This window comes from Nesoenas mayeri (genome assembly GCF_963082525.1).
Source record: "Nesoenas mayeri genome assembly, chromosome: 4".
Taxonomy (NCBI): domain Eukaryota; kingdom Metazoa; phylum Chordata; class Aves; order Columbiformes; family Columbidae; genus Nesoenas; species Nesoenas mayeri.
This window is the reverse complement of record NC_137540.1, coordinates 75,947,850-75,973,976: the sequence shown is the minus strand read 5'-3', so window position 1 is coordinate 75,973,976 and position 26,127 is coordinate 75,947,850. Positions and strand designations below refer to the sequence as shown.

General features: G+C 52.1%; 2 protein-coding genes across 2 annotated transcripts in view; both read left to right on the top strand.

Moving 5' to 3' along the window:
* The window catches only part of LOC308040065 (centrosome-associated protein ALMS1-like), a gene marked incomplete at its 5' end in the record, with an annotated part of 29,369 nt that extends 28,470 nt beyond the window's left edge, over positions 1-899 (top strand). Inside the window, one exon of the mRNA XM_080343875.1 lies at positions 488-899. Coding sequence (XP_080200001.1) covers positions 488-532 — 45 coding nt within the window. The 3' untranslated portion in view covers positions 533-899. The remainder of the gene's footprint in view (positions 1-487) is intronic.
* An 8,980-nt stretch (positions 900-9,879) lies between these two features.
* Positions 9,880-26,127, top strand: part of ADAM33 (ADAM metallopeptidase domain 33) — a gene marked incomplete at its 5' end in the record, with an annotated part of 31,516 nt that continues 15,268 nt past the window's right edge. Inside the window, 6 exons of the mRNA XM_080343621.1 lie at positions 9,880-10,006; positions 12,448-12,530; positions 20,350-20,426; positions 23,893-23,968; positions 24,433-24,509; positions 25,337-25,526. Of these exons, the coding sequence (XP_080199747.1) occupies positions 9,880-10,006; positions 12,448-12,530; positions 20,350-20,426; positions 23,893-23,968; positions 24,433-24,509; positions 25,337-25,526 (630 nt within the window). The remainder of the gene's footprint in view (positions 10,007-12,447; positions 12,531-20,349; positions 20,427-23,892; positions 23,969-24,432; positions 24,510-25,336; positions 25,527-26,127) is intronic.

Sequence of the window (26,127 nt, the reverse complement as noted above, 5' to 3'; positions counted from 1 at the left end):
GCTGCAGCATCAATTCTCAAAGATGCTCGAACACTCTGCTGTGATTTGTGTCCAGGGGGCTTTGAATCCATCTTTGGACTTTCTTTTTCTCGGGGATTTGGCCATTTGCTTCGTGAAGCGTAACCGGCAGAGTCCCACAGCTTAAGTGCACAAGGCTGGGACTCTACAAGTATTCTGCGTCGTCTTGTTTTGTTTCTTTAAAGCTTATAATCTGTTGTTTTACATGATGCCTCCCCAGATTATTTTTGGAAGAATCTGCAAATAATGTTACATTTTCACCTGCTTCAGGCTGCTCAGGATTGTACAGACTTTGATCCCTTCCCCTTCAGTCGTGGCTCATCCCTCCCACTGTAATGAGGAATCCTCATTTAACCAGTTACTATTTATTATAGAAAACACCTTCTGTGTCTCCCACTATCTTCATGCTTAGTGGTTTTAATTTTTAGAGCAATAATACTCATCTCTCACTTTGTTTTTATCTTTTCAGAAGATCACCAACCGTGTCTTAGGGAGGAAGGTTCCCTGGAACTGATAACGATCTGTTCAGAGAACGTTTCTTGTGCTTCATCAACTTACAGCACAAAGGAAACTGTGATGTGAAAAAGCTAATGCAGTAAACACTTGTGCAGTGGATGTTTTGTGGTATTCACTTGTGTCATTTTTGTACTAATATAATCATGCTGTATTTAAGAATCAATGATTTGATATAAATGACAGATTTTTTTTTAAATAAATGGCTGGTTTTTGTAGCAGTGTTATGCACTTCCAAACCAAACATAGTTTGGAAGCACTTGGTTCATAATATATTTATAACTACCTGATGGAAATAGCAGTTTAATATATATTTTTTAATTGCTTTGAACAATGATTTTAAATTTTTTATCTTGATGTAGAAAAAATACTTGTAATGTTTTGTACTACAAAAACCCCTTAAATAAATAACATCGAATCAGTTTGTAGTAACTACTGCAGCGCTCGTGAAATACATTTTGCTGTCTGTATGGACCTCACCTAAAGAAAGTGGGACATAATCAGCTCTTCCTCTGCTCAGCACAGAACGTAAGAACTGGCCAGGTAACCATAAGGGCTGTTTAAACTGGGTTTTATTTGCATATGACTTCACTGCTTTGCATCTTTCTATGTGAACCAGAGAGTCTAATCTGAGACATTCTCTGTGATTTTGGGAGAGTCCCCCTCACTTCATTAGATGCTCATGGGTTGACAGGTCTACATTTCACCAGCAACAAAAAGATGAAACACAAATACAAAGATTGTGGTTCTTGTTGATAGAAACCTGAAGTCTTGAGTTTCATCCGCTTATCATAACGGAGTTTGTATTGAACAGGAAAAGACTCTGAGAAAATCTAAATGGGTGTGAACAGTGGTTTCCTATTTTCCTTTCTTCAGCTATTCATAGCGATTTAGTTCAAGGAGCAGCTGCAAGGGTGCACCGGCTTCTGAGAAGGGCGAGGCACAACTTTTGGCTTCTTATGTTCACCAAGAGTTTCATAGAACGTCTTGTTTCAGGCCTTGGCTGAGCCGTCCAGCTCTGCCGTGAACCCCCGGAGTTCACATCGGGCTGGAATGAATCGAATCTTCAGACGCTGGGAAATAACGTGATTCCCTGAAGGTCAGTACACCTGCACTAAATCACCAGACAAGGGTTGCACACAGTATTTTTCAAGTTGTCCCCTGTGCTGGTGGTACCACGTGCTGTTCAAGCAGCCGTTACATCCAGAGTCAAGTGACAGAACATATGCATGTATAAGATGTATATTTTATTTAGATATACTCTTCTTACCAGAATAGCGTGTAAAAAGCCCAACCACCACAAAACCACGATCTAATACGTCAGAAGATCTCAGAATACATCTGGTCTCAGAAATGCGAAGTTAAAAGTGCAGGTTAACAATAATACACTATTACATGGCTGCGATAAATCCGCTCATAGAATTCTGATCTCCTCACCCCTTTCTACTTTCTAAAACCTGTTTCTTTACCTATATACTCCTTCCACTATCTTGTCCTTGGGATCAATTTGGGTGCAAGTTGCCACTTTGCTGTTTTGGGGCTAAAAAGCAGCTCTGTATGTTGAAGCAGAAGGTGCTAAAATTTGCTGGTACTGAGATTTGTCCTGCGATTCTCTGATATCCATATGAATAGACTTGTCCTTGTGTTGGAATCAGGACAAGCTCTTGCCTCACCAAGTGCTCATTTAAAGCCAGTTACCTTCACAAATATGCCTTTAAGCTTTCAACTAATGAAAAAACAAGAGAGCTTAAGGGCCCTGCTGATGCCTCAGGGGGTGCTTGGAAGTTTTATTACAGTCAGATAACACGGAGGATGGTTGTTTTTATTTAAATGTAGTGTGTCTGCGTTAAAAAACAAAGAGGTCAATAAGGAAGCACATTGCAAATTGAAGGAAGGTAGAGGCAATTAATTTCAGCTGGCTGGAGTACCCATCTTCATCTAAGTAGGGAGGCAGGCATTGGAAAACCTTGCAAAACAAAGAGCTGCTGCATATCTTTGATGTTTTACCTTGCTTAAAAATGTTCACTACAGAAGTTGTCTGACAGTCATTCTGTGAGTTGTCAGAGTTGCAGCTTGAGAGGTTGAGTGACAAGGAGCTTCAACTCCTCGTTTGGTGGTAATTTTGTGGTGTGTTTTTCTCTGCCAGGAGGGAAGCATTGGATTCTGTTAACAATCTTCTGGTTTGGAATGCTTTCATGTGTCAGAATGTGCGATCTGAACGCTGGGCTTGGGTGTTGGAACAGGTTGGCCAGAAAGGTGGTGGATGAACCATCCCTGGAGACATCCCAGGCCAGGCTGGACGGGGCTCTGAGCAACCTGAGCTGGTGAAGATGTCCCTGTCATGGCAGGGGGGGCACTGGGTGGGATCTGAAGGTCCCTTCCCACCCAAACCATTCTGTCATTCTGTGTTTTACCCTGGTCTTGGGCCCCACCAAGAGTTTACACTCTGCTTTCTGAAATAGCGTAAAGCAAATGTTCTCTTTGCTTTGCACACAAAGGAAAAAGAAAGTTTTGTAGAGGAACAGTATGAGTTTGGTTTTCTTTTCCTCCCCAGAGGAGTGAGCACCTGCAATCCCAGCCTGGAGAACAGGAGCTGAGGGGAGACCTTCTGATCTCTGAACTGCCTGGAAGGAGCTTGGAGCCAGGGGGGTCGGGCTCTGCTCCCCAGGAACAAGCGCCAGGAGCAGAGGAAACGGCCTCAAGTTGCGCCAGGGGAGGCTGAGGTTGGATGTGGGGAACAATTTCTTCCCCAAAGGGCTGTGGGGCATTGGAACAGGCTGCCCAGGGCAGTGCTGGAGTCACCATCCCTGGAGGGCTGGACACACGGACATGAGGTTCTCAGGACATGGGTTAGAGGTGGACATGGAAGTGTGAGGTTAATGGTTGAACTTCGATGATCCTGAAGGTCTCTTCCAACCAAAGCTGTTCTATGATTCTATGAAATTGGCAGGAGCTGCAGCCTCTCAGAACTACCGAACAGTAGGCCTTGTGTACCATAGTTTAAAGGAGATGGCTCTGCTCATCAACCAGCGTTATTGTCCTTCCTTCCTTCCCTCGATTCCTTCCCTAGGGATGATGCCCATGAATCTGACTCACACCCATTCCACCACCGTTCATTGTTGTCATCAGGTCAGATAAAGCTTGTTCTGAGTCTAAGCATCCAGTGTTTACAGTTCCGTGGAAGCAGGCTGTTGACATTTGGAGTCCTTGGTTCCAACATGCAAAGCATCTTTCCAAATACTCAGGAAATTATGCTTGTCTTGTGTTGATTCCAGAGTGGAGTAATCGCATCTTAATCCACTGCTACACAAGGACATTTAGGGTAAATTCTGCAAATCTTTGTGAGTTTGAAGAGGGCAGATCTATATTTTTTTCAACCCTACAGGAGCAGGCTTTTCTTAGTTCATCAGAAATGTTCTTTGATCAGCATTTGCTATGCAAAATGCTGTTTAGATGCCAAATGCATGTTTGAGTCTCATCAAAAGGCAGGTTTTGGAGCTGCTATCTCAAAAATGGGAAAAGGTAGCACGGTTGTGTGTTGTCTCTGGAAACTGAAAGTAGCTTTGATTGTTGTTCATTTGCATCGTAGTCATCATTAAGTAAATACAACGACCGGTCTTTGGCTTTGGATTGCCTGTAGATGTGTAGTCTACAAACTGAACTTGAGGTGGGAAGCATGATGGATGTATGGGTGAGGTGGACATGGCAAAGAAACAGCAGAAAGGGGATGTAAAAAGCCACCTTATGCTTTGAACGGTTCCTTATTTTAAGATAAGAGGCTTGTTTGCCTTTCAGAAACAACTTCAGTTTCCTCTTTCGTGATCATTTCTACTAGTTCTGCCTTTTGTGTTCCACCCTGATGGCCCTTTTATAAGAACACGGTAAGTCCTTTGGCTTTTGGTGCATGTTTTTGGAGACCTTTCTATGGAGAACCAGTCTCAAGTTAGATGTCTGTCCCATCAATGCTTGGGTCACCATCCCTGGAGATGTTTAAAAGATGCATAGATGAGGTTCTCAGCGACGTGGGTTGGTGCCAGTGTTGGGTTAATTGTTGGACTTGATGATCTTGAGGGTCTTTTCCAACCAAAATGATTCCATGGTTCTGTGATCGGTGATGAGGCTTGAAATGACGTTTGAGACATGTCTCTGGTAACCGGCAAGATCGCTATGGAAAGCAACTACAAGGATGATGTAAAAATACAGTTGAAGTGCCAATTTCCTTGGAAAAGGAAGTTCCCCACAGAATATAGTTGTGTTACTGTGTATTTGGACTGGTCCAGGGTGGTTGAACTTCTGGAGAACTTTATCCTAGGAGCACTTGTGCTTCCTGCCGCTGTCAGGGGTGAATTTGTGTCCACAGGAGAACCCAACGACTTGGAAGAGGAGGAGACTGAAGAAAGAGATTTGCCCCATGCAAATGCAGGTAAACCAGTTTTATAATCCACTTTTCCTGAAACAATACCCTAACGAAGAAATGACTTCCTGACTGGCTGTTCATTAGCTCAGCCCAAACTTTAATCCAATAATTAATAACATATTGTTTTCTTTATGCTGCAGTTCTTGGTTGGCCAGCTGGGCGACTGTGCTTCTGTAAGGCTTAAAAGTGTCTTGTGAAGTCACTGGAGACGCTCGTCATGGGCTTGGGGAAGGAATTCAGCTGAACGGCTGTAAATGGAAAAGATGCGGCTCTTTCACACAAGCGAGGTTTGGAAGTCAAACTTTTTATTAATATTTTTCTCCCTACATCAGCAGATAAACTGAATTCTCCAGGCCAAATGAGACCCTGCGGGAGGGTGACTGACCTCCGCGTGACAAATGAAAGCCGAGTTGATTAATACACTTCTGGAAGGCGCTCAAATTCCACGGTGATGAGGACAGTTGTGAGAGGTCTCAAAAGAGGAGAAGTTGGTTTTTGTTTATTTTATTTTATTTTATTTTTTTTAATGCAATCTCATTTTATTCATGTGCTGCAGCCCAGTTGCTTTGTGGCTTTATCAGAAGCTACTTTAAACTTGGCATCGTGATGCAAAGGAGAGATTCCAGTTCATCTTCCCAAAGTTGTGTTGGAAAGTAGGTTGAGGGGAGACCTTCTGATCTCTGAACTGCCTGGAAGGAGCTTGGAGCCAGGGGGGTCGGGCTCTGCTCCCCAGGAACAAGCGCCAGGAGCAGAGGAAACGGCCTCAAGTTGCGCCAGGGGAGGTTGAGGTTGGATGTGGGGAACAATTTCTTCCCCAAAGGGCTGTTGGGCATTGGAACAGGCTGCCCAGGGCAGTGCTGGAGTCACCATCCCTGGAGGGCTGGACAGACGGACATGAGGTTCTCAGGACATGGGGCAGGGACAGGGGTGGGGGGACGGTTGGACTCAATGATCCTGAAGGTCTCTTCTAACCAAAGTGATTCTCTGATTCTACGACTCCTGTACCCAGGTTCGATTTGGTGTGTCCCGTGAATCACTTTGCCGTAGGGGACTCTCTGGTGAGTCATCTGAGTGACCAGACCTTGAGACTTCCCGGTTGGGTCTGGAGCAGGTGCTGTGTCAACTACAAGCTGCAGCCTCCTGAATGTCAGTGCATGAAGAACCGAGATCCTGTGGCAACGTGTGCAGATGGAATAGTCATTTTAATAGGAGATTATGTGAAATTTGGCCTAGGGAGATGTTATTTTTTTGGTCTATCAGGGCAAAGAGCGTTTATGAATGATGTAGAGCTGTTTTGCTATGCTACAACTGTCCTCTCCTATGCAGAAGGACCTGTGACAGGCTGAGACTGTGCTGACAACACTGTGGTGGGACACCCAAGGTTGGTGCCCGGGATCTCGCTGAGCGCATCTCCTGTGCTTGTGTGCTCCATGTGCTGGTTGTCTCCTTCATGACTCTGTAGCGCGAGTTCCTGGGAGCACACGAGCATCCTCTGGTGAGACCCCCCTGCAATGCTGGTCCAGCTCTGGGTCCTCAGCACAGGACACACACGGACCTGCTGGAGAGGGGCCAGAGGAGCCACAGAAATGACCCGAGGCTGGAACAGCTCTGCTGGGGACAGGCTGAGAGAGTTGGGGTGTTCAGCTGGAGAACAGAAGGTCCAGGGAGACCTTAGTGCGGCCTTTCTGGACTTAAAAGGGGCTGATAAGAAAGATGGGGACAGACTTTTCAGCAGGGCCTGTTGGGATAGGACAAAGGGTGATGGTTTTAAACTAAAGGAGGGAGATTCAGGTTAGACATAAGAAATAGTTGTCCCTGAGGGTGGTGAGAGCCTGGCCCAGGTTGGCCAGAGAGGTGGTGGATGAACCATCCCTGGAGACATCCCAGGCCAGGCTGGACGGGGCTCTGAGCAACCTGAGCTGGTGAAGATGTCCCTGTCATGGCAGGGGGGGCACTGGGGGAGCTGGGGAGGTTCTTTCCAACCCAAACTGTTCTGTCATCCTATGATTCTATGCTGAAAATAGATACCAACGGGTTCTCCCTTTCATTCCCCAGTTGTGAGCGATCCCGCCTCCGCTCCGCATGTGCTGCTCTTGGCTCACACCGGGACGCAGAAATCCCCGCTCTCAGCTGCCAGGCTGTGTGACCCAGCTGTGGACCACGCTCGGGTGCCACGGCTTCTGTCGGCTTTTGTCAGCAGAGATATCAAGTGATTGAGGCTGCAGACGGGGGAAGAACGCCTGTTCCTTGCACAAAAAGGCCTTTTATAAGCTGCTGTGGACCATCCCCAGCCGTTGCCATCCCCAGTCCCATGTAGGGCCACGTTCCCCTCCATGGCCAACGGCCACACTCGTGTTCCCTGTGCTGCTGGGAAGCAGAGAAACTTCTGCCTTCTTTTAGTGTCCTACTTTCTGTAATTTGTACTGGTTGAGAAAGCGAAGGAATGAAGAAAAATGTTGTGTAACATATAGCAACAGGCTGCTGAGGTATAGACTGGAGTCTGTCATCTAGTCATAGTTTCCTCCAGCTTATGGTCCCTACTCCATCCCGGCCCCTGGTTCTCCGCAGCATTCCTGGCCACCAAGTGCCCTTTCTTGGAGACATTCCCACCTCTCCGCAGCTCCACGTATCTTCATCCCTCTGGACCTCGCTGCTGATGGTTTCCCAATGGCTGGAAGCCCCGTCGTGAGTTTGCGCGTCTCCTCGTTGTGCGCCAGGCCGCTCATCTCCAGCTGGTCCGCTCGACTTCCACCAACCTGCCCGGACCCAATATGGGATGGCAATGCCCTCCGCTTCTCACAGGGTTTATTCTTTGGGGTGACTTTGTTTGTTGCAGCGTGGAGTGGTGGGACCCAGATATGCTGAACTTCCCCAGGGAGTCCTTCCTGGTGCTCCGCAGAGCTTGACCCAGAAAAAGCAAAGGATCAAGCTTGTGGGGAGGGCGAGGTTTTGCCAAATGACATGAACCCACCTCAAAAATGTCAGATCTGAGGCTTTATGGTGGGACTTGAAGGGGAAGACTCACTGCGTCCAGATGTTTGCATCTGCCGGTCGCATCGCAGGGCGCTGTAACAGGACCTGCTCATGTGTTTGGGTGCTGGGAGGGCTTGAGGTTTGTGCTTTTGTCCTGGGAAACCCCAGAAAAGTCCCTTGTCCCCTCCTCTCATAAGATGTCACCTCGAGTGGGCATCCCCAGAGCCCTTTGGGTAGGGGCATCTTGCAGCTGCCCCCGTTTTTAGGGTAAAATAATTCACAGAGCTTTAATTACTACTGTTAATCAACAATATTATTAGGACTTCAATAAATAGCGATGACCCAGGGAAAGGACCCAAAAGGGCCGAAGCAGTGAAGGTGGGATAGGGGAGTGAGTGTGAGTGGGACAGAAAGTGAGTGGCACCTCATCCCACGCTCACCGAGCTGGTTCCTCGGGAAAAAAATCTTAATCGTAATAAATGATAAAAATTAAATAATGATAAATAATAGTCATAGAATCATTTTGGTTGGAAAAGACACTCAAGATCGAGGCCAGCCCATAACCCACCCCTGGCACTGCCCCATGTCCTGAGAACCTCGTGTCCGTCTGTCCAACCCTCCAGGGATGGGGACTCCGCCACGGCTAATAATAAATAATAATGAATAATAATTAATAATAATGAATAATAATAAGTAATAATGAATAATAATAAATAATAAAAATAATAATAAATAATAAGCATTGTGGAGTGTGGTGAGGGTTACAGAAGCGCCTCTGCTCCATCCTGCCCTGGTTGGGGTGGATGGGTTTATGTTTATTATTTTAATTAATTTTATTAATTTGATTTTGTTTTAATTGTTCTTATTAGCTTTATTTTATTAATGTTATTTTAATTAATTTTATTTTATTAAAGTTGTTGTCTTTATTGTTTTTATTTATTTTATTAATGGTGTAAATGTGATTATCTTTACCGTAGTTCTTTTCTATTTTATTTATTGTACTAGTTTAACTTTCGCAATTTATTAACTTTATCAATGTATCATTTGTTATTAATTTATCAATACTTAATATCAATCAATAATCACAGTATCACAGTATCACAGTATGTTTGGGATTGGAAGGGACCTCAAAAGATCATCTAGTCAAATTAATGAATGCATTTATTTTTACTTATAATTTTATTAATAATTTGATTAATTTTAATTGCATTCATTTGATTAATTGTAATTTGATTAATTTTATTTTTTTAATTTTAGTAATTTTAATTGTATTAATTTTAATTTTATTCTTTTAATTATTTGTAATTGTATTAACTTTAATTTTATTCTTTTAATTATTTGTAATTGTATTAACTTTAATTTTATTCATTTGATTACTTTTAATTTTATTAATTTTATTAATTGCAATTTTATTAATTGCAATTTTATTAATTTTATTAATTTCAATTTTATTCTTTTTATTAATGTTTAAATCTTATTTTTATACGTTATTAACCGCCTTTCCTCCCTCCCGTGTGCACGCAGCGTCTCGTTCCCCCCCGTCCCGCTTCTCCTCCCGGGGAAGGGGCTGAAGCTGCGGGGGGGACCCCGGGGCAGCGGGGGGACCCCGGTTCGGGGGGCGCAGCTGCCGTCCCGGCTGCAGCGGCTGCTCCCGGCGGGGGGAGCCTGGGAGCCGCCTTCTCCTCCGGTCTGGTTTTCATTAGAGCGATCCGGCTGGGCCAAGAAACACAGCAATAAATAAAGGCGAACAATAACCCCCACCCTCCGCCCGGCCCCGCATCCAGCCCGGGCGCCTGGGAACGAGGGGGATCGGGGGCGACCGGGACCGACCCCGGGGCGAGTGAATGGGGCTGGTGGGGGGAAGCCGGGCGGAGGGGAGGGGACCCGAGACGATAAGAGGGGACGGCAGAGCCGGGACCGGCGAGCAGAGGCGGTGACAGCCCCGGGGAGCGGCCGGCATGGCCGGGGGGGGGCCCCGCAAACGCTGCGGCCCCCGGGGCTCGGCGGATTTTGGGGGGACTCGTATCTTTGTCCTGGGGATGTTGTTACTGCTGCCCGGGCGGGGAGAGGCTTCTGGAGCACGAGGTAAGAGAAAAAAGGGGGTGGAAAGTGGGGGGCGAAGTCCAAGTTCACCCCGCGGGGAGGGGGGTGCGGGTACCCCGGGGTTTGCAGGGGGGGGGGGATGGATTTGGGTTTTGGGGGGGGTCCCAGGGCTCGAGGGGGGGCGGGCAGCGCTCCCTCCCATTGGCCCCATCGCACTGCTGGGGATGTGCATCCCCCAAATCCCCCTTTCGGGTGGGTTCCCCCCCAAGCCCCATCCCAGCGCTGCCCGGGGTGGGGGGGGTGGACTCTGCGCTATGACTCTATATGGTCCGGTTGGGATGGGAGGGCTGGGACCAGCTCCCCCTTCCCTTCAGAGCCGATGGATTCGGCTCCTCACCCCCCCTGCACCCCCCAACTGGCACAGACCCCCCTTGTCCCCCCATCTCACACCTCCCTTGGGTCCCCACAACCCTTCGAGCCCCGGCTGGGGGCGCCTTGAAAGGGAGATGGTGCTTGTTTTGCTGCCGCATGTTTTGGGGTGAAACTTGGCTTTTTCTGTTGCTGAGAAAACACATTATTTCCCTTAGAGCTTCCTATCGCTTTTCAAATAGGAGAAAGGGGGGGGTTACCCGCTTGGTTTCAGCCTCTGGTTTCTCTTCTCCATCCCTAATTCCTTCCGCAACCCCACCAAGAAGTTTGGGGCTGCTGCTTCTCCACTCAAAACACCATTTTTATTATTGTTCTTATACTTTTGAGCTTTTCTGGCTTCCCTGCGGCCGCCGAAAAGAAGTTTTCCGACAACTCGGAGAGGGACGCGCAGCTGGGAGAGGAACAGGGAGGGTGGTGGGAGCCAGAACCCTCTGTTTGGATTAAATGGGAGAGGAAAAGCAGACGGGGAAGCCGGTGGCTTCATGTGGCGTCTGGGTGCTGGGGGGCTCAGTTTTGGGGTCAAGCATCCCCAAAACACGGGGCTGCAATGGTGCCGACATCCCAAATGCCGAAACAACGCAGCGTTCCCAGAAAGGGCTGGGAATGTGTGTTTTCCAGGAAAAGAAATTAAAAGAGAAGGAGGGGGTGGGAAACCTCCTCTGCGAAGCGTTTGGGTTTATTTGACTTAGATTTTTAAGGCTCTGTCTCATGCTCTGAGTCTCTCCCATTCCCAGCAAAAGCTGAAGTCAAAACAGCGAGAAGCTTTAATATAATAACCAAGGGGTTTTTACGACGTGGCCCGGAGCCCAAACCAGTAATCCCAGCAGAGCGGCCGCCCCACCGCGTCCCCTCCCCAGGCAGCGTGGGAGAAAGGGGAGCTCTGAGTGTGGAGCATCTCCCTGTGCTGCTTCTGCAGCAGCCAGCGGGGACACAAATAGGATATTTTCCTCCTTTTTTCTGTAATGGGAAGGCAACCCCCCCACCCCGGAGCTGCCTCTTCTTTGTGGCTGAATACGAGTCACATTGCGGCTGTGCCTCAGTTTCCCCACCAGATAAGAAGGCTCATATACAGCTGGGGGGCTGGGGGGCCTGGCCGAGGCTTTGGGAGGAGGTGAGGAGAAGGAAATTGGGATGGTGCCACCACCTTATCTGCAGTTATTCCTGGAATCTGATTACACGCTATATATAATGAAAACTGATTAAATGCCACTGTGCGATAGCGGCGACTGGGGCCTGGTGGGACAGACGTGGCCGGGCTGGGTAACTTAATCTGCAATTCCCAACCCATAACTCTTTTGTTTTAATTTTCTTTCTTATTTTCAATAACTCCATCATTCCTCAAGCCAAATCCCCCCAGATCGTGGCACGAGGAACCAAAACAAGCATATAAAATTATGAAGCCCTGTTATTCCACTCCCTTAGTAAATAACTTTACCATTAGCTGGGTGAGGTTAGTGGGTCTGAGCTTTCTCTGACAACATTTGGCTTGGCAAAGCGGTCCAGCCCTCGATGTTTTTGCTCATCCCCTCTCTGCAGCATCTTCAGATTGTATTTTAATCTGTTGTTGTCCAGGCTTAAATCATCACTGGCTGCCACAATCAAATCCAGACACATTGTTTAGGGAAGAAAATATCTTAGAAAGTCTGCCTGTGTCTAATGGAGCCAAGGGATTAATTGCTTGTGCTGCTCTGCCCAGAGGAGCTGGGGGTGCTCAGAGAAACCCGTAACATGCTGTGGTTATTTTAGCTCTCCTGCTCCAGCCAAGTTCTGGCTGGAAAGATGATGGTTTGATTTCTGGGAGATCAAACTGCATCATTCACCCCATCCTGTAAATGACGATGATGGATGGTGTAAAAGTATAAAGCTGAAAAAAAGGGGGAAAAAAGAAACCCTGGGGTTTTCCTTGGCTGGTTGGTGGCAGGGGCAGCACTGGATGTTGGGCAGAGCCCCCAGCTCTGTGTCTTCCCCCCATTTCTCTCTCGATGTGGCTGCAGAGAAGCCGCTTCTCCCAGCGATTTGCATGGTCCGTCCTCATCAGGTCTTCCCTTTTCCAGATCCGCTGTCCCATGGAGAACGTGTCACCCCTCACTGGCTCCTGGGAGGACGAACCAGACGAGCCGTCAGCCTGGATGAAAAGGTAAAGGCAGAGATGGTTCCTTTCTCCTGCACCGCATGCTGGGTCCTTCACCCAGGGGTCTGCATGGTGGGACTTGGGTGGAGATGTTGAGTTTGCAGGTCCCATCATCTTCTTTAGATGATGATCAGAGAAAGGAGAAGGTTCAACGGCGAGTTAATTAATGGCCTCAAGTTGCACCAGGGATGGTTTAAGTCTGTCCAGTCAGTGGTGGAGTCACCATCCCTGGAGAGGTTTAACAGATGCGTAGATGAGGTTCTTAGAGACATGGTTTAGTGACAGTGTTGGGTTTATGGTTGGGGTCTATGATCTTGGGCGTCTCTTCCAGCCAAAATGGTTCTATTTTTCTGTGAATTAAGTGTGGTCCTAAGTGTTGGGGCCTAGGTAGGATGGCCAGGAGCCACGGGGTGAGCAGAAAGGAGCTGGGCAGTTTGGAGAGAGGAGATGGAGGTAATTCATCAGACTGATGGCTTTGCCAGGACAGACAGAACAACAGTATCTGTTAATGGGAAAATGCCACAGGATTTAGGAGCGATGTCCTGGGGAAGACTGCAGAGGAGCTGGGCTGTGTGGCGGAGAGGACATCTCTTCCCAGGGCTGCTCTGCTGGCCTCTCACACCCTCCTCGCCACCCCCACTGTCTCCAAATCCACGTCAGGAGGTGCTTGTGGTGACTCTCCCCTGGCTTTGGCCCCTTGCCCAGCTCTGGGGTCAATGGGCTCCACAGCTGCCCATCGGCTGCAGCAGCTGGTCCTTGTACCCAGCAGCTGGGAAGGTCCCCAGGGCTGTGGTCTCCTTCAGGGCGGATCAAATTGCTTCCCAGCAGACCAAGCACTGATATATGGGTGGTTGCAGGAAACCATTGCGCTTTGGGGTTGAGAAGAACTAAGTGCTGGGAAATCATCTTCTCTGGTGGCATCTTCTTGGAGAAGGGGTTGAGAATGGAGCTAAGAAGAGGGGAGATTCAGGCTGGACTTCAGAAAGGAATTGTTGTCCCTGAGGATGGTGAGAGCCTGGCCCAGGTTGGCCAGAGAGGTGGTGGATGAACCATCCCTGGAGACATCCCAGGCCAGGCTGGATGGGGCTCTGAGCAACCTGAGCTGGTGAAGATGTCCCTGTCATGGCAGGGGGGGCACTGGGGAGCTGGGAAGGTCCCTCCAACCCAAACCATCCTGTGATTCTACAGTTCAGTGAAGCCACCTGAGATGCCTCCAAGTGAGGTGCCCTTGTTTCAGGCAGGAGATACAAGGGGGGAATCAGCCCCGATTCCCAGCAGTGAAGCAGAGAGGAGCTATGTGATTCTGTGTCTTCTCTGAGGGTCTGGACAATGCTTTTTCCTGGGGGAATCGGGAGCATCGCTTCATCCTCCAACTGCTGGGAATCGTGCGTCTCCAGTAGCTGAAATAGCCTATGGTGCTGGGGACGCTGTGGTCACCCTGCAGAAACGTCCCCTCCCTTCCTAGCAGCCCCGGGTTGGTCTAAATTTAGGCTGGAGGGCACTCGAGACGGGCAACACGTGGCAGTGGGAGGTTTATTTATACTCCTGCTTACACCCCCCCTGCTCAGAATTCTTCTGAGTGAGCGCAGGGGGTCTGGGGGGTCACTGGGGACCCCGGGGCTGGGGTGGCCACCAGCTGGGGACGGGGTGGCTGGGCTGGTCCTGGCGTGTTTCCTGACATCTGCTTTGCCTCTGCTGGCCCCAGCCAGCCTGAAACAAGGAGGCTCCTGTTCCTGGGAGCGGGGGGAAGGTGGGGAGAGGCAGGGGGGTCACAATCGGGAGCGGAGAAGCTTTTTGGGGAAGGACGGTGGCAACAAAAGGATGGGGTGGAGGTGAGTGGGCTCCTGTTTTGCAGACAGAGCCCCAAACTGTCCCTATTTGCCCTGGTATTGCTGAATATGTTTTTCTTTTTGGATAAATTTATCCCGTCCCGTCTCCTCCTGCCCTCCAGCAAAGATGCTGGAAATAGATCTGCTCTGGTTGTCCGGGCACTGTCGGCTTTTGGAGAGGGAGGCTGCAAGGAGACAACATCCCAGTGGGTGAAATGATGATGGGTTCAAGCGTGGCGACCGCTCGAAGCTCCTTCATCCCTCCCCCATGGGTGGGATGCTGTGGGGTGGCCCACAGCACAGTCCCAGGGGACATCATCCCATCTCCTGTCCCTCATCCCAGGGGACTGAGGTCAGGCCAGTGGGAAGAGGAGGTTGGTGGTGGCCCTGCGGTCCCATCGTGTGCGGGCTGGCATGATGCTGGGGGAGCTGGACCTTTCCTCCCCCCTCTACACCCTCCTCTCTCCTATTGTTTGAGGCTGAACTCCCTGCGGGCTCCACAGCTCCCGACATACATGGAAACAATTTCGGAGAGGCCAGGGAGGAGGTCGTGGGGACCCGGATTGCAAACAGCTCCCTGGTCGCTGCTGCCTTGGGGTGGGATCCTGCTGCTGCTGCCACCATCCTCCTCATCCTCCTCCCACCCCATCTCCAAGGCTGCCAGAGCTGACCATGGGCTTTTCCAGCCCTTCAGAGCTGGAGATGGAGGTGTCCCCAGCATCATGGCCCAGGTGTCCCACCAGTGTCCAGCCCCAAGGCACCAGAGTCTCCTGTCCCCACCCTGGGGACCCAGCCAGCCTGTTCTGCTCCCTGTGCTGTTCCCGGCCTCATTTCTTTCCCTTCTGAATTGCTTTTTCCCAAGTGTGTTTTTTCACTGCCACTGTTTCTAACTGCAAGAGGAGAGATTTAGATTAGATATAAGGAAGGAATTGTTGTCCCTGAGGGTGGTGAGAGCCTGGCCCAGGTTGGCCAGAGAGGTGGTGGATGAACCATCCCTGAGACATCCCAGGCCAGGCTGGACGGGGCTCTGAGCAACCTGAGCTGGTGAAGATGTCCCTGCTCATGGCAGGGGGGGCACTGGGGGAGCTGGGAAGGTCCCTTCAACACAAACCCTTCTGTGATTCTCTTTCCTTGGGGAGCATCACACATGTGTGGGGTCACAGCCTTGCTCTTGAGGAGGAAGAGAGGAGAAGAACCGCCCGTGCTCTGGGTTGGGCTGCAGGTGCTGAGGACATGCACTCCTGCAATCTGCTTCCTGCAGCAAAACCCCTGGCAACCTGTGGCAGGACAGAGCAAACCCTGACGTGATCCCTGAGCCAAGTTTGCTTCCAAACAACCAAAACCCTGTTTTCCCACGTTTCCTCCAGAGCTGTCTGCCCCCAGGGTGCTTTTCCAGCAGGAGCCTTGTGCTTGAGCTCTCGGATCCCAATCCTGGTGTGCACTTAGAATCATATGATCACAGCATCATTTGGGTTGGAAGAGACCCTCAAGATCATTGAGTCCAACCGTTTTGGACGAGGCGATGCATTCCCCAAGCTGTGCTCTTCAAATCCTGACTCTGCTGCTGGGATCCAGCTGCCTGGGGAGGACCTGGCTCAACCACGATGCTCCAGCTGCAAAACCCATCACCGAATCCTCTACGGAGCATCTCCTGGTGACTCCAAGCCCTGTCTTCCTCGTCACGTCCAGGCTTGCATGCATTTACTTAGGAAATCAGGGCTTGTGGGACCTGGCCAAGCAGATGGCCGGGCTGTAATCTGAACATGGCTTTTGGATTTTGGCTTAACTAGTGATTTCCCAAGGAGCTCGGTGCTGAGCGCACTCCCGGGCAAGGCGACCTGGAGCTTTCCAGCAAGGATGGAAGAGGGACCCTGGGTGAGAAGGATGCTCAGGAGCTGTGGGGAAACAAAGATCGTCTTTCCTCTCGAAGAGCGGCACAAATGTCTTGGCCTCAGCTTCTCCACAAACATCGCCGTGTTTTTTCTGATCAGCAGGTTGAAAAAGAAAGATGGAGTTGAGCTTGGCCTAATGCGTCTTCTGGGCTGCTCGTGGGCTGGGTCCCGGCCAGGGCAGATTTGTCCCGGCTGTTCTTTGCCTGTCCCAGCTCAGCCTCTGGTGGGACTGACTTTGCTGGGATGTCCTGGAGAAGGGCCACCAGCTCCTCATCCAGCAAGAGCTGATGGGAGGTGGTTCCTGCAGCCTCTGGTGGGGACCGGAGCATCCTTTTGGTGTCTGTGGGAGGAAGGAGCAGGTGGTGTTTGGATGGAGGAGAAAGACGCCAGAGCCCAGGAAGGTCCTGTAGCCCAGGAGGATGCTGGAGGCTTGGGATGCTGCTGGAGGCTTGGGATGCTGCTGGAGCCTGGGACAATGCTGGAGTCCGAGAAGATGCTGCTGGAGCCTGGGAAGATGCTGGAGTCCAAGATGATGCTGGAGCTTGGGATGATGCTGGAGTCCAAGATGATGCTGGAGCTTGGGATGATACTGGAGTCCAAGATGATGCTGGAGCTTGGGAAGATGCTGGAGTCCAAGATGATGCTGGAGCTTGGGAAGATGCTGGAGTCCAAGATGATGCTGGAGCTTGGGATGATACTGGAGTCCAAGATGATGCTGGAGCTTGGGATGATGCTGGAGTCCAAGATGATGCTGGAGCTTGGGAAGATGCTGGAGTCCAAGATGATGCTGGAGCTTGGGATGATACTGGAGTCCAAGATGATGCTGGAGCTTGGAATGATGCTGGAGTTTCAGATGCTGCTGGAGCCCAGAATGATGCTGGAGTCCAAGATGATGCTGGAGCTTGGGATGATACTGGAGTCCAAGATGATGCTGGAGCTTGTGATGGTACTGGAGCTTGGGATGATGCTGGAGTTTGGGATGCTGCTGAAGCCCAAGCAGATGCTGATCCCTGCTCGTTCCTACTGCACAACATCTTTGGCAGCATCTCCTGGGGACCCAACAGCCTGCCAGTTAGGCTTAAGGCAAAATAATCAGTGTTTAATTAACACAATAACCTTTGCTGGCCTTAGAGTTGGGTTATTTGGCTCCTGCCAGGCACGAGTGATGCTCGCACCCTCTTCTCCCCTTTTTACTGCTATTTATTTCTCCAGGGGCTGAGCTGGTTTCAGTCCATCCCAGCTGAAACTGGGATCAATCCCCTGCTCCCCACTGCCTTGCCGTGTGCTCTGAGGGGAAACTGAGGCACGGGGAGCAGCAAATCACCTGCTGGGGGTCAGACGCGGATCCCATTAGTAGCGGTCTGTTTTCCAGCCCGGGAGACGCGATGGTTTGTGCATGGGGAGCAGCAAACGCCGGGATTACTCTGTGCACACACGTGTCCCTTTAAGACGGCAGCTGGGAAAGAGCATTTTGCCAGTAAAGGCCTCTAAGTCAAGGCGAGGAGTAATTGCTGGGGAATTCAAAACCGGGAAGGAGTCGGCAGGGACTTGGGGAGGAGGAGGAGGAAGAGATGGGCTGTGGGGAGAGGGCGTCGGGGGGATCAGAGACGAGGAGAAACGGGCTTGATAAAAGGGGAATGGTGGGGGGGAAAAGAAGGGAAACAGCAGGAAAAACCTACAGCCCATGTTTGGCCAGGGAGTGATGTTTGTATAAGATCATGTTCTAAAAATACAGCCCGTTCCCACCAGTGCTAGACGGGAGCCCTGTGCCCCAGCGTCCCCCTCCCCGCATCGCCCGTGACCGTGACCAAGGAAGCGGCAGAGCCCTGCGCTCAGCTTGCTTTGCTGTTATTTTATTTTATTTTATTTATTTATTTTTTAAACACTGTGTCTGGTCTCCTTTTTTGGAGCTGGGAAGATGGTGCTGGAGGAGGGAGGGGGGTGGCTCCGCCAGCCCGACTCCGTCACCACGTCCCCACGCCGCCACCCACGGGAAACGGGGCAAAGAGGGCTCAGACCCACGGGTCTCCTTGGGGTCAGGAACATCCCCACCATGGCCAGTTTGAGCAGCTTCACCAGGTGTCTCCATCCCCAGGGCTCAATTTTGGGGTGGACCTGCAGGAACACCCATTCTGCGAGCACAAAGCTGTCTCTTGGGTGCAGCAGCTGGTCTGCACCACAAAATGCTTTGTCCCCTGATGCTGTCCCTTAAAAATATGACGGTTCCCAGGAGGGTGGCGCTGGGGCTGTGAGGCTGGAGGTCCCCCTAGTGTCCCCAGTGTTCCCAGTGCCCAGGGCATAGGGGTGGGACTGAGGAGCAAAGTCTTCCTTGCTATCTCTGTAGGGAAGAGAGGAGACAGCAAGATTTAGGCTGTTTTTTGGATCTTGGGAACGATTTCTTCCCCAAAGGGCTGTGGGGCATTGGAACAGGCTGCCCAGGGCAGTGCTGGAGTCACCATCCCTGGAGGGTTGGACAGACGGACATGAGGTTCTCAGGACATGGGGCAGGGACAGGGGTGTGTTATGGTTGGACTCAATGATCTTGAGGGGCTTTTCAAACCAAAATGGTTCTATGGTTCTGTTTTAGCCCAAGCTGTGACTCACGCAGCATCACCCCCTCCTCGCTGCATTCCTGGTGACCGGCTGCAAAACCCCGTGATGCTCAGAGCATCCAGAGCCTTGCGGGGACGGCTCCTTCCTCTCCCCTTTCCCTCCAGAGCTGGAAAAAACCCCACCAGGTCGTGGCTAAGGTGCTGATCCCGCTGGGCTCCCGGCATCCGTCAAGGATGGGGAGGGACCAAGCGAGGGAGATGGAGCCAACCCCACCAGCTGGGCCATAAACAGAGACAGGGTGATGCTTTCAGCATCCGCGGAGCTGCAGAAGGGATGTGGGGACATCAGAGGAGGGCAGGATTTTGGGCTCCAGCCCATCCTGTCACATGCAGACAGGCCGTGCTGCTGTGGATCCTGCGGAGGGTTCCCATTGAACGCCCTCCAAAGTGAGGGAGTGAGTAAAACCACCGGCATCCTGGGGAAGCTGAGTCAATCGCTTCCTCTTGCTGTTTCATGGTATTTTTGACGGTGCAGTTATCCGGTGCCCGGGTGATTGCTACTTATTTCTGTACCCTGCGGGGGTGCACACAGGTGCCGACCCACCCCGGGACCAGCCTGTGCGGGATCTGGCTCAGGATCGGCCATGGGATGGAATCACAGAATCATTTTCGTTGGAAAAGACCCTCAAGATCATGGAGTCCAACCATAACCCACCCCTGTCCCTGCCCCATGTCCTGAGAACCTCATGTCTGTCTGTCCAGCCCTCCAGGGATGGTGACTCCAGCACTGCCCTGGGCAGCCTGTTCCAATGCCCCACAGCCCTTTGGGGAAGAAATTGTTCCCACATCCAACCTCAACCTCCCCTGGTGCAACTTGAGGCCGTTTCCTCTGCTCCTGGCGCTTGTTCCTGGGGAGCAGAGCCCGACCCCCCTGGCTCCAAGCTCCTTTCAGGCAGTTCAGAGAGCGAGAGGAGATGGTGTCTGGTGGGGACAGCACGGGGGTGCCCCTTGATCCTTTACCAGCTTGAATCAAGGGACTGAGTTTCTGGGAGGTGAGAGGCAGTGTGGGTCGGTGTGGGATGTCCTCTGAGGAGTGGCTGGGGATGCGCAGGGACCTCCTGGCCCCTTGTCCTCATTCTTGCCTATCCCTGCTCTGGGGTAGGTGTGATGTCCCTGTTCCCATGGCATTTTTGCAGTTGGAAAAGCAGCTCCCGCTTTCCCAAACAGGGATGATGAGGGTGGTGAGAGCCTGGCCCAGGTTGGCCAGAGAGGTGGTGGATGAACCATCCCTGGAGACATCCCAGGCCAGGCTGGACGGGGCTCTGAGCAACCTGAGCTGGTGAAGATGTCCCTGTCATGGCAGGGGGGGCACTGGATAAGCTTTGAATGTCCCTTCCAAACTATTCTGTGATGCTCAAAATCCATTGCACCTGCTTGCCTTTGTGTTGCCAGCAGAGCAGTAGGTTCTACAATAATACAAGCAGGCAGCAGGATGGACAGACACCCGTTTGGCCATGTAATCTCTAACCCCATCCCTCTGCTTCTTCTGCAGGTGCCGGCACCAACCCGGGCAAAGGTGGCCGTGGTGGCTGAGGGCAGAGAACTCGTCCTGGTGCTGGAGAAGAATCAGTAAGTGTCGGGTTGGGGAAGGGGTGTTGGGTGTCTCTGGTGCAGTCCCACCTGGAGCAGGAGCATCCTGGCCACCCCGTCCTGGCTCTCCTGCCCGCAAGGGAAGGGACAGCCCACTGTGGCTTCCTGCTGGCAGTTTGGGCTAAAATGGTCCTTTTTCCACTGCCCACACCCTTGTTGTGCAAGAACCAGCCTTGGCTCGATTCCACGGTGCAGGACCCAGCAGGGGTGGAGGTGGTGTGGGGTGTTATGGGGATGGAGATGTGCCAGGTCAGCGGGACTGGGGCTCTTGGGCTGCCACCCCACTGTAGGGCTCATCTTGCAAGGTCTTTATAGTGTCTTCTGGTGGGCAATGCTGGCTGCTGGCAGGGATTTGGAAACCTCAGCTGTTCTTCTGCTGGACTGGTCTTGGGGAGGTTTAGTTTGGTTATTAGGAAAAGGTTCTTCACCCAGAGGTGCTGGACACTGAACAGGCTCCCAGGGAGATGTCATGACCCCAAGCCTGACAGTGTTCAAGAAGAGACTGGACAACGTCCTCAGACACACAGTGTGAACTGTGGGGTGTCCTGTGCAGGGACAGCAGTTGGACTCCATGATCCTGTGGGTCCCATCCAACTCAGAACATTCTATGATTCTATGGGTGCCTTTCCTGGGTGACATTGCCGTGTACCCTCGCTTGACCCTTTCTGGGCTTCTCCTTTAGTTTGGCCAGGATGTAGGTGCCAGCAGCATCTGTCCCCTGTGACACTCACCCAGCCTGGCATCCCGTTGTGCTGGGGCTGGAGCAGGGACAAGAACCATCTCCATCTCCTGCCCTACTCTCAGAGTCCCTCTCGCCAAGACCTTGTGGCATTTGTCCCTTTTTGGCTTCAGGTCCCTCCTGATGCCTGTGGTGGAGCAGGGCAGGGAGCTGATCTCTGTAGGACGGGCTTCTCCTGCCACTTCTGCTTCTCACCAGCAGCTCTTTGGAGGCTTGTGCCTGGCAGAACCCTCTTCTTTCTGCTGTTTGGGTACAAAAGCAGCCACCATGGTGTCCCTCAAACAGGCAGCAGGTCCCAGCGACCCACAGAGCTGCTTTTGGTGTGTGGGATGGAGAGCTGGGGGTTCTGTGCACGTTGTGTTTTATGACTGTGGGCAGTGGGGGTTGAAAGCTCACGTGCAAAGCTTAGTCTTGGTTCTAACTGGTGCACTAGGCCTGCTGGTGTTTACATGTCTTGTCATAGAATAATTTTGGTTGGAAAAGACCCTCAAGATCATTGAGTCCAACCATAACCCAGCCCTGGCACTGCCCCATGTCCTGAGAACCTCATGTCCATCTGTCCAACCCTCCAGGGATGGTGACTCCAGCACTGCCCTGGGCAGCCTGTTCCTATGCCCCACAGCCCTTTTCAGGGAGAAATTGTTTCCAAAATCCCATCTAAACCTCCTCTGGCGCAACTTGTTTTCCAGCAAGGTCTTCTCTTGTGCAGGAAGAGAAGCCACATCTCCCTGTCTTCCTTTCCCTGAAGCTCCTGGTCCTTGGCCTGCCCTGGAGACGACATCCTGGGGGTCTGAGCCGTGCTGGGACTTGCTGTGCCCCTGGTTGGGAGACTGACTCAACCTTTCTTCTTGGGTAGTGAGAGCCTGGCCCAGGTTGGCCAGAGAGGTGGTGGATGAACCATCCCTGGAGACATCCCAGGCCAGGCTGGACGGGGCTCTGAGCAACCTGAGCTGGTGAAGATGTCCCTGTCATGGCAGGGGGGCACTGGGGGACCTTAAAAGGTCCCCTCAACCCAAACTGTTCTATGATTCTCTCATTCTTAGTTCCCTCATTCCCAGCCATGGCATGGAGGCTTTTGCTTCTTTGCTCTTCTCAGCTGACCCATTCCTGTCCCCACCCCATCCTTGTCCCCATCCCACCACCCATCTGTCCCCACACTCGCCGGGTGCTCATCTCACCAGGCTGCCCATGGGTCCCTTTTCCAGGACCCAGACTGAGCTCCTGTCTCCTTTCTCCACTGCTGCTGGAGTTACTGCTGCCAGGCACCCACTCACAAGCGGGCTGGGAAGCCGGGAATGTGCCCACAGCCACATTTTTGAGGCTGAACCGGTTGCAAAATAGAAACCAAGAGGCGGGAGGACTATTCTGGGACCTACTGCTTGGTTTATTTTCTGCTGCAAAATAAAACCCCTGGGCCCGGGCCAAACCCCACAAATCGAGGACCAAACTGTCTGCAGTGGTAAATCCAGCCCTGCTTTGTCCTTTTTCGGGTGACCAAGACGCCTGTGTGCGCACTGTCCATTGTGGGACCTGCTGTCCCCACAGAAGCCATCAGCTTGTGGTGCGGTGTCCATCACCCCGGCATCTGGGCAGGATCATACGGCCTTTGTCAGCATGGAAAACCCTCATCCCCTTCTTTTCTCTCCCACCACACGTGGGGTTGTTTCAGTCTAAATCCCCCACGTCTGCTCTCCGGGACCCACAGCCTCATGCATTTGACAGGGCTGCATCACAAGTGGCTCCAGGACCGGCTTTGGGGGGAGATAGTTGGCAGCTGGGGGAAACTGAGGCACATTGGGTGAAGTTGAGGCAGGGGCGAAGGGAGATGCAGGATTTGCTAAAATCAGCCTGAGCTTTCCTATGACCAGCTCTGATTTTTGGGGATCCCCTGCCCTGATGCTGGGGTCTTGGATTGGGAGCATCACGCTCGCTGTGACGTAAATGAGGCAAAGTGACATGCCCAGGGCCAGAGGGGTTGGCTGTGTCGGAGACTCCAAATCTCCTGTGTTTCCAACTGGACCCCAAGCGTGGGGTTGACCTCTTGTCATCAGTGAAGACAAGGGAGCCCTGATCCTGCAGCTGGGTGCTGCCCCTGTGCAGATTCCCTGTCCCAGACCAGGAAGGGTAAGCATACAATCACAGAATCATTTTGGTTGGAAAAGACCCTCAAGATCATCGAGTCCAACCATTAACCCACCCCTGGCACTGCCCCATGTCCTGAGAACCTCATGTCCGTCTGTCCAACCCTCCAAGGATGGTGACTCCAGCACTGCCCTGGGCAGCCTGTTCCAATGCCCCACAGCCCTTTGGGGAAGAAATTGTTCCCCAGATCCACCCTCACCCTCCCCTGGCGCAACTTGAGGCCGTTTCCTCTGCTCCTGGCGCTTGTTCCTGGGGAGCAGAGCCCGACCCCCCTGGCTCCAAGCTCCTTTCAGGCAGTTCAGAGATCAGAAGGTCTCCCCTCAGCTCCTGTTCTCCAGCTGAACCCCCCAGGTCCCTCAGCCGCTCCATCACACTTGTGCTCCAGCCCCTCACCAGCTCCGTTCCCTTCTCTCCACTCGCTCCAGCACCTCAAGGCCTTTCTTGGTGTGAGGGGACCAAAACTGATGCCAAGATTCGAGGTTTGGCCTCCCCAGCACTGTCCCTGTGCTGTGACACCCAGAACAGCTCAAGTCTCCTCACCCATCTCCCCTCTTCTCTCCACAGGCTGCTGGCCCCAGGTTACACCGAGACGCACTACGCTGCGGATGGTCAGCCTGTGACAGTGACCCCCAACCACACGGTGGGTGCTGGGGGTTTGCTGTAGCTTATCTCCATTTTTCGGGGTGCTTTGGTATTTGGGATGAAGCCACCTCCCCACCGGGACCCGGCGCGGTGCTTTGGCTGGCGGCATCCCCGGCGCCTGTCACGGCAGGAATGCAGCAGCACGTGGCTCCTGTATCTCTTGGCCGCGATACAGCACCTCGGGAGATAAACACAGGCAGCGCCGGGCTCCAGCAGCTCTCGCTCTCCCCGATGTCCCTCCACCGGTTATTTGTCACCCTTCCAAAGCACCGAGCTCGGCGTGGGGCTGTCTGTGTCCTGGGCTGAACCGCCGGAGCAGGCAGCCTCGCTGCTCCATCCCTCCTGTTCCTTGGTGCTGAGAAATGCAAAATGGGCAGGTTGTTTTGGGATGAGCATGTGGGTTTTGTTGCTGCCCAGCCCTCTGAGGTGGTTCCTAACAGATCTCCATCGCCTCTCTCCCAGGACCACTGTTACTACCATGGGCACGTCCAGGGTTATGGTGGCTCCTGGGTTGTCCTCAGCACCTGCTCAGGAATACGGTATGGAGAGGTGTGGGGTGGGGGGGCTTGTGGGGCTGGTGATGGGGAGGTGGATCTGGCTGCCCCCTTCTTCTCTGCAGGGACCCCCCCAGAGCAGCCCTGATGGTCCTGCAAGCCCAGCTCTGGGTGCTGCATGGGGCTGATTTTCCATTGTTCACCAATGGGTTCAGACTTCTCACCAGGACCCATTGTGATAGGACAAGGGGTGATGGTTTTAAACTAAAGGAGGGAGATTCAGGCTGGACATGAGGAAGAAATTGTTGTCCCTGATGGTGGTGAGAGCCTGGCCCAGGTTGGCCAGAGAGGTGGTGGATGAACCATCCCTGGAGACATCCCAGGCCAGGCTGGACGGGGCTCTGAGCAACCTGAGCTGGTGAAGATGTCCCTGTCATGGCAGGGGGGGCACTGGGGGAGCTGGGAAGGTCCCTTCAACCCAAACTGTTCTGTGATTCTATGAGTCTCCCAGCCTTCGCCCGACCCTGAGGGTGGGCAGAGTGGGGAGAGGACATTTTTCTGGCAGGACGAGCTGCCTTCAAGGAAATTCATCTCTGGGGAAAACAAGACCCTGCACTCCACAGCGGGTGCCCCAGAAATGAGCTTTGCCTTGTCCCAACCACCAGCTGCTGTCCCGCATTTGCATGGTCTGACCAGTGCAGGGGTTTTAATGCCAAGGATGTACTGACAGAGACACCCACCTCTTGTCTGTCCCCTTCCCTCCCCGAGTGTGGGCCAAGCTGAGGTGCAGTGAGTTTGTGGGGCCTCAGCAGGGGCTGTGGGTGTGAAGTGAAAACACCACAGGAGCCATAGGGGTTGTTCTCCATTTCCAGGGGTCTGATAGTGCTGAGCAACAACTCCAGCTACTACCTGAAACCCCTGGGGACCGCTGAGCTGGGCCACCAACATGTCATCCACCGAGCAGAGCACTTGCCCATCCAAGGTGGGACCTGTGGCCATGGTGATGATTTGGGGAGCACCATTGCTGACATCGCTCAGCTCTTCCAGCCAGTTAATCACCGAGTAAGTCCAGCCTGGGGTTCCTTCACTCATGGAGGGGCAGAGGAATTGTCTGTGTCCCTAATACATCCCTGCAGTGGGGTGGGGTGTGCATCATCCTGATGGGAGGTTGAGGTTGGATGTGGGGAACAATTTCTTCCCCAAAGGGCTGTGGGGCATTGGAACAGGCTGCCCAGGGCAGTGCTGGAGTCACCATCCCTGGAGGGTTGGACAGACGGACATGAGGTTCTCAGGATATGGGGCAGGGACAGGGGTGGGGGAACAGTTTGGTGATTCTGGTCAGGGTTGCACAAGCAGATGGGTTGTGAGGTGTCTGTGTGAGCAGCTGATCTGGTTTGAGTCTGGGCAGGAGACCTCAAAGGGAATATGTGTGGGTTGGGTACTGGTGCTGCATCACACTGTGTGGGACATGGTGTGAGGTGACATTGGGCATCACACTGTAGCCAGTCAAATTTTAATCAACGCCAGGCTGGACGGGGCTCTGATCAACCTGAGCTGGTGAAGATGTCCCTGCTCATGGTGGGACTGGATGAGCTTTGAAGGTCCCTTCCAACCCAAACTATACTATGAGTCTATGAAACTTTCCTTGTCGCCTCATGCCTCA